The sequence below is a fragment of the Tachysurus vachellii genome, chromosome 7, assembly GCF_030014155.1.
Source record: "Tachysurus vachellii isolate PV-2020 chromosome 7, HZAU_Pvac_v1, whole genome shotgun sequence".
NCBI lineage: Eukaryota > Metazoa > Chordata > Actinopteri > Siluriformes > Bagridae > Tachysurus > Tachysurus vachellii.
In genome coordinates, this window is record NC_083466.1 from 929,473 (window position 1) to 937,500 (window position 8,028).

The 8,028-nt window shown below is 44.8% G+C and overlaps 1 protein-coding gene across 2 annotated transcripts in view; it reads right to left on the reverse strand.

Moving 5' to 3' along the window:
* dpp6b (dipeptidyl-peptidase 6b) overlaps nucleotides 1-8,028 on the reverse strand; it is a 68,121-nt gene continuing 60,093 nt past the window's right edge. For both annotated transcript variants that reach the window (XM_060873730.1, XM_060873731.1), the window contains exons 17-26: nucleotides 6,242-6,295; nucleotides 5,631-5,729; nucleotides 5,449-5,518; nucleotides 4,497-4,691; nucleotides 4,071-4,125; nucleotides 3,511-3,628; nucleotides 3,253-3,311; nucleotides 3,083-3,155; nucleotides 2,915-2,988; nucleotides 1-2,624 (exon numbers count right to left, since the gene is read on the reverse strand). In XM_060873730.1, the coding sequence (XP_060729713.1) occupies nucleotides 2,475-2,624; nucleotides 2,915-2,988; nucleotides 3,083-3,155; nucleotides 3,253-3,311; nucleotides 3,511-3,628; nucleotides 4,071-4,125; nucleotides 4,497-4,691; nucleotides 5,449-5,518; nucleotides 5,631-5,729; nucleotides 6,242-6,295 (947 nt within the window). In that variant the 3' untranslated portion in view covers nucleotides 1-2,474. The remainder of the gene's footprint in view (nucleotides 2,625-2,914; nucleotides 2,989-3,082; nucleotides 3,156-3,252; nucleotides 3,312-3,510; nucleotides 3,629-4,070; nucleotides 4,126-4,496; nucleotides 4,692-5,448; nucleotides 5,519-5,630; nucleotides 5,730-6,241; nucleotides 6,296-8,028) is intronic.

Consider the following 8,028-nt stretch of genomic DNA (forward strand, 5'->3'; position numbering starts at 1 on the left):
AAGCTTTTAAAATGCTTTATGTACAAGTTACACACATCAGAGCAACAGAACGTCTGCGGCATCATTTCCACGTCTGTACAGTGACACGTGAGCACTTTGAGCTTCTCTTTCAGCACAGAAACGTCACAGTGGAACCACAGAGACACGTCGAACTGTGGGGGGGGAAAAGTACAACACGAATACAGAGAGAAAATACAGAGGGGCCCAAAACCATCAGACACACACATCACCTCCGAACATGCTGGGTTTAACAAAAACAAACAAAACTAAGCAACATTTTGTACAAAACAAAGAAAAAAAAGCACAATCCTTCTGAGCGTCGACGCGGTTCCTGTTTCACTACACGGTAACTACAGCAGCTGGTCAGCTACAGGGACACGTGTACGATGGTGATACCACACGTGAGTCTCCTGGTGCTGAGCTTCCACACACTCAGACCTGCTCACCAGGTTCAGTCAGAAAAAAAATAATCCTACAGTTTGATTACAGACTTTGACGTTTCGCTCGTCATCCCTTTCTTAAAACGTCAATCTTTCTTTCTTTCCTTCTTTTTTCTACACTGATCAGTAGAAGCATTAGAGCTGATACTTTGTTGTCCTGCTAAAAAAAAAGCTGAGTGCTCTTTAGCCTTCAGTCAGAAAAACACATCGATCCGTTAGCAAACAGAGGGAGGACGAAGGAAAGGAGACGGATGGAGAGATAAATAACGACAGGTGGGGTGGGGAAAAGGGGGCGGGGCTTCAAAACACCTCCACAGTGGACTAGTTTTATTGACTGCACTCTCTATACGGTTTGTAGTGATGTACAGACTGATGTAGTAGCTTCTTAAATCTACAGTAAAGTTTAAGGAAACTGTTTGACCTTCATGTGAACTGGTGACTGGAACAGCGGCAGGTCTGAGTGAGTGAGTGGGAGAGTGTATCTCCCAGCCCGGTCTGATCATACTGCTGTGTGTGTGTGTGTGTGTGTGTGTGTGTGTGTGTGTGTGTTACAGCTTTACTCCAGTAAGGCACAGTGACTAAAATAATATTAGACTGTTTTATTTCCTCTGCTGCATGAATGTAATGTTTAAAATCACATTGATCATTAACCTGAACTCACAAATCAGAAGAACACAATGCTGCCCTAAGCCCCAAACCCTAAGCCCTAAGCCCTAAACCCTAAACCCTAAGCCCTAAGCCCCAAACCCTAAGCCCCAAACCCTAAGCCCTAAACCCTAAGCCCTAAACCCTAAGCCCTAACACCTAAGCCCTAAACCCCAAACCCTAAGCCCTAAACCCTAAGCCCTAAACCCTAAACCTTAAGCCCTAAACCCTAAGCCCTAAACCCTGAGCCCTAAACCCTAAGCCCTAACACCTAAGCCCTAAACCCCAAACCCTAAGCCCTAACACCTAAGACCTAAACCCCAAACCCTAAGCCCTAACACCTAAGACCTAAACCCCAAACCCTAAGCCCTAAACCTAAACCCTGGACTGAAACAGGACGAAGGACGAAACAAAGGAACCGTGAAGAGCTTCAGCTTTAAAGTCTGGATGTTTCCTTATGTTCCAGGATACGTGTGGTGACGAGTTTTGCACTGAAGCTACAAGGCTAATGTGGCTGTCTGTGGCTCAGTCTGACTTCCACTGTGTCTATTAACATCAGCAAAGCTTTAGTGTCCATCTCTAATACTGTAACGTTACTATTACCATCCGTTGCTATGGCGATCTGAGGACAAGAAGGCGGGACGGTGAGCCGTTTGGTTGGACCGTTATTAGCAAGTGGCTCCACGCTGGATTTTATATGCTAAGTAAAATTCTGATTATTCTCTGTCTGTTCATTTCTGGTGACTCCGCCCCTCTAGGCCCCGCCTCCCAAACATGGAACTGTATTGATGCGATTGATAACATTTCACTTTGGGCTAAAATGAAGCTGTCTGTTCAGAACAGCGAGGACGTGGACCGAAGGACCGACACCAGGACCGATGTTTTAGTGCTAAAGATAAAGACTGAACGTTCCCTTTAAAGTCATTTGTATAAGAGTGCTACAGTTTAGTTCTGCTGTGATTCTGAGGTTGAACAGACGTGATGATGATGATGATGATGATGATGATGATGATAAAGCTTATGAGGAGGAGGAAGAGGAGACAGGTGCAGGTTATTCTGTAGTAATGAGGGAGATGAACATGGTGTGCAAACGTCCTGCTCTGCTCTGTGGCGTCTTGTGCTATATTTCTCCTCACAGCTGCGTCTCTACCGCCTCCGTCCACACCGGGGCGCTGCTCAGCTTCAGCAGGGAGGAAGGGACAAAGAATCTCTCTCTCTCTCTCTCTCTCTCTCTCGCTCTCCTGCTTTCAGAGGCGAGGTGCGATCGGGTCCATGCAGATGCGTCGTCCCAGATGGAGATGATGATGATGATGATGAAGGAGAAGAATTACATGATGCAGGTTTTATTTATTATAAATTTTTTTTAGAGAAACAAGTTGCAGGTTGCGTTTAGCTGTCGTCCTCGTCCTCCTGCTCCATCTCGTCCTCGCTGAGGATCTCCGGCGGCCTGAAACACACCTCGAAGAAGCTGACGAGCGACTGATCCAAGTGCTGCCGAGAAACCTCCGACTGCAGCAAGTGCCCCTCGTCAGGGTAGATCTGAGCCGAGAGAGGAGGGGGAGGGGCATTACAGTCCGACCTCCTGATTGGTCGGTGTGAGAAACACCACGTTCACTCTAGCAAGAAGCAAGCTGTAGTTCTTGTGGGCGTGGCCTATTTTAGTAGCCAAATCTTTAAGGAAACTTCTGAGCGTATTAGTGATGAACCGACCAGCTCTAAAACCAACGCTTGCTTTTTCTCCTGCTAGTGTGAAGGTAGAGAACACTAACTTGTGTTCATTATGAGTCTCTTACACACACACACACACACACACTCGCTCCAGCTCCTACCTGCAGTGTGTAATTGGCCTTTTTATTTATTAAATAGTTGATGAATTTAGCCGTGTGCTGGAAGTGGACGTTTTCTGCAGAACAGACAGAGACACGGACGTGTGTTAGTGGTCAAGAGAAAGGAATCAAATCGCAGCGAAAACGACCAGGACGAGACGTCAAACTCACCGTCTGCTGTCGGGTGAATAATTAAAAAGCTCTTGTCCTCCAGCTGACCTGCTCGATGAGCTAAACTGGACGTCTGAGACAGAAGAGAACACAGTGGGGTGTGAGAGGAAACCACAGAGCTGTGTGTGTGTGTGTGTGTGTGTGTGTGTGTGTGTGTGTGTGAGATTTACCTCATACACTCGGGGATTGGCTCGAGGAGACCCTAAATAGCGCTCGGAGAACGCCGAGGCTGTGAGAACGACACAGAGATGAGAACAATGAGTGATGTAACAGAAACCTCACACCGGAGACTCCTTCCCTACATGTTGATATAGAAACCGCAGACCCACACAGGTCTTTGTGGTAATGACTGGCAGTGAAAGGAAGTAACAGACTCCAGGCTAGCGGCAGTGTATCGGTACGTGTTTGTTCTACAGGACTGAGGTTACCGTAGAGACTGAAGTCTGTGATGGGAGAGACGGCGGCTCCGCATTTCACTTTAACGTTGTACTTGAAGAGCGAGTCGTCGGAGCTCAGCAACAGACTGGCGAGATATCCACCGTACACCTACGGAGGAGGAGGATAGAAGAGGATAAGACACTTGGACTCACACAGACTGGAACAGCAGCAGCAGCATGTTGAGACTCTACGTTCAGTCTCATCACACTGTTTCTGTCTCGGAGTCTAAAAGCTTTCCGGTGAGTTTTAATCATTAATCTGGAGCATCAGATGTACAAGCGCGCCTCGTCCTCTTCACTCCAGCAGAGCTTCTCTTCTGTTCTCACATAAAAAACCTACAGCTCCAATTATCTCCGCTTTCAAACAAACCTCTTAAGCGCTCTTCTGGAACACGCTCGCTTTCACTCTGCATCTGTGCTTCCTCTCGCAGTCAGTGGCTCTGAACTGGCTTTCTGTCATCTCTTCATAGTGTAATTCTACATCAGGACAACTCGCTTCCTGTGTGTGTGTGTGTGTGTGTAAGTGTGTGTGTTGAACACAGTGAACTCACCCGTCCATACACTCCGATCCTGGTCTTGTCGATGTACGACTCTTTAGTTATGATGCTGCAGAGACAGATAACGGTGACGTTTAGAGCCGTACATCAGTGACCTCGTACATTGTCTACTGACCTCTTTAACATAGACGAGCATCAGTACTGCAGTGTTCCAAATAAAAGTAGGGCACCTAGGTAGGGCACATATCAGGGAAGTGTGTGTGTGTGTGTGTGTGTGTGTGTGTGCGTGTGTGTGTGTGTCATACTAAAGTGTTCTCACAAAAATCCAACAATCTGTGTTCATGTGCGGTGACATTGCAGAGGGGGCGGAGCTAAAGGAGACTCGCTCTGACGCTGCTGTGACGTGGTCAAACGTTTGTAATTAAAATGACATGATGTACAAACCCACATGTGTACTGGTGTGTGTGTGTGTGTGTGTACCTGAGCGCCTCCAGTTGGTCGATCTCCTCAATCTCGCCGAGTTTCCTCTTGATCCGGTGCAGCAGGTTGGTGCCCTGAAAGCCGCTGCCCCTCCCATCGAAACGCATCACGATGGTGCTGTAGGAGCTCACCAACACCGTCGCCCAGTCCACCTGGAACTGCTCCGTTACCATCTGACCACCGGGGGTGCCGTCACTGTCTCACACACACACACACACACACACACACACACACACACACACACTCGGTATATACAGCGTAGTGTTGGAGGTTCTCAATGCTGATAAAATCATTAAAAGCTCATTAATATTCAAATATATTTAAATATGTGCTTTAGCATATGTAAGGATCTAAAAAGAAGAATTGCTCTTCAGTTCCAGCAGGAACATTTACTACTGATGATGGGTCTCATTTTATTAATATATACGAGTGAGTGAAGCAGTAAATAAACTTTATAAGTATGCAAAAAATGAATGAATGAATGAAATAAATAGATAGATAGGCACTTCCTGTTCCTATTCTTCGTGCTCTGCCGGTTGGTCTCTTTGCTGAGTTTGGTGTTTAGAGGAAATCCGTCAGCTTGCTCTCTGAAGCTCCAGCCTCATTAGCACTCGCACGCAGTCACACACACTGAATCACACACTTAGCTCCTTGTAGCCGTAAACAAAAGCCATTAAGGGATTTCTTCATCTGGCTGACGGCTTCCTGCACATCCAGGATCCGACCCTCTCAGAAGGGGATGACGCAACTACAGCCTGCGTACCTCTCATATGTTTTTATTTATTTATTTATTTATTACAGTCTTCCTTTTTCTCAAATACTGTCCCAAATATGAGTACGAGCGATTGCTAGGGGTCCAAGCACTTTTACCTGTTTTGTTTAGATCTACATTTTAGCCAAGGATTTGTGTGATCAAATGTAATTAATGTGTGTGTGTGTGTGTGAGACTTACACCAACAGCAGTAAGGGGTAATGTGCCGTGTCTGTGAAAGCTGCAGGTTTCAGGATCTGGATGGTCAGAGCTGGTGAAGGAATCATACAGTTAACATGTCTGATCACACACACACACACACACACACAGTGTGTACAATAACACCAATACTGATCCTGATGTGAGCTGTAGGAGAAACATACTGTAGTCGTCGATGGTGATTTCCTGATACTCCACTCGGGGCATCTGCATGGAGCTGATGGTGGAGCTCAGCATGTCGTTCTTCTCCACATCCAGCAGCTCTGAAGCACAAACTCTTTACATTACACAACACAGTAGTATGTGTAGCATGATGCCTAATGGTTTCTATAGTAACAGCTCATTCATAGGGAAGTTTCTGGAGAATTCATTATTTCTTGCTATTCATTTTTTCTTCCGATTTTCCTTTATTAATTCTTTTATTTCTCCATCTTGCTTCCTTCAATTTTTCACTTTTTTTTTCTTCTCACATCCTGACAATGATTCCTCACTTTTAATTTAATGTCATAGTCGAGATGCTCTGCTCTCAACGTGTGAATCAGACATGCTCTCATTTCCCCCTCGGGTAGAAGCACCGTAACCTTGTTTCCATGGCAACCGTATTACGGCGCTCACACAGTACTTGCGTACAGGGGACGAGACCCGAGGACAGAGAGACGCTCGTAACGGTCACAGACTAAGAGCAGGTTTTTTATTATTATTATTATTATTATCTGATGGCGGTTTACACACAGCGGCTGTGTTCCAATCAGACGATTATAAACAGGACACTCACTCTGATAGAGTCGGTCTCGCGTGCTGTAGACGGCCGTGTAGGGAACCGTAGGACCTTCAGAGAAGCAAGGAAGTGTTTAGTGTTACATATACATCATCAAATACACACACACATATATTCTGGGTACAACAAGTAAATGAATCGCCAAACGATTCAGCATCAGCATTAGCTTCTTGCAAATGAATCAGCATGTTACTGAGTTACAACTGATTCACCAAACAAATCAGTGTGCAACTTGCAAACAACCTGCCATCCGATTTTTAAAAAAGATTCAGCATGAAATCTGCAAACGATTCAGTGAATGATTTACAATGCCACTAACAAATGATTCACAGAATGATTCGGTGTGCAAAAGCAAACGAATCAGCATACAGCTCACATATGATTGACTACACAGATAATACGGCAAATACCTTGGAAAGGACTGTGTGCAACTAGTGAGACTGAGAAGAGTTAACTCTGTGTGTGTGTGTGTGTGTGTGTGTGTGTGTATAAAGTGAAGCTCTAATGCAGTGTGCAGTCTCACACCTCTGGTTAATTACAGCTCTGTGTTTTGTCCTCGTCTCAGAGGGCTTCGGATCGTCTCCGGCTTTTGCTTTAAGTGCCACATTATCATTAATGATAAAAGGCTCGGCTCAAGACTCATCCGATTAATAAGCCAAGCTCAGGGCAGCAGATCCCGCTAAGCAGATCAGCGGCCATGACGACCGGGTCTTACTGTGCTGATCAAAACCACATTGTGAAGGAAACGATGATTAATGCACTTGGATCGGTGAGGAAGCCACACATCTATCTCAATTTATTCAAATCTATTGACTTACTGTCTCTATGAGAGAGCCAATGAGAGACAGAGTTCTGTTAAAGCCATGCTTTAGAAAAGACCAGTACTAAGTACACTGTACAGTTCAGTGTGCAACTTATGAACGATTCACTAAACGATTCAGTGCACAACTGACAAACGATTTAGCATGATTCACCAAACAATTCAGTGTGCCACTCGTAAATGATTCATCAGTGTTAGTAAATGATTCACCAAACAATTCAGTGTGCCACTCGTAAATGATTCATCATTGTTAATAAATGATTCATCAATGTTAGTAAACGATTCAACAAACGATTCAGTGTGCCACTCGTAAATGATTCATCAGTGTTAGTTACATTTACAGCATTTGGCAGACGCCCTTATCCAGAGCGACTTACATTATCTCATTTTTATACAACTGTGCAATTGAGGGTTAAGGGCCTTGCTCAGGGGCCCAACAGTGGCAGCTTGGTGTACCAGGGATAGAACTCACAACCTTCTGATTGGTAGACCAACACGTTAACCACTAGGCTACCACATGCCACATGTTAGTAAATGATTCACCAAACAACTCAGTGTGCCACTCGTAAATGATTCATCAGTGTTAGTAAATGATTCACCAAACAATTCATTGTGCCACTGGTAAATGATTCATCAGTGTTAGTAAATGATTCACCAAACAATTCAGTGTGCCACTCGTAAGTGATTCATTGATGTTAGTAAATGATTCACCAAACAATTCAGTGTGCCACTCGTGAATGATTCGTCAGTGTTAGTAAATGATTCACCAAACAATTCAGTGTGCCGCTCATAAATGATTCGTCAGTGTTAGTAAATGATTCACCAAACAATTCAGTGTGCCACTCGTAAATGTTTCATCGATGTTAGTAAATGATACACCAAATGACTCAGATCAGATGATACACCAAATGACTCAGATCAGATGATACACCAAATGACTCAGATCAGATGATACACCAAATGA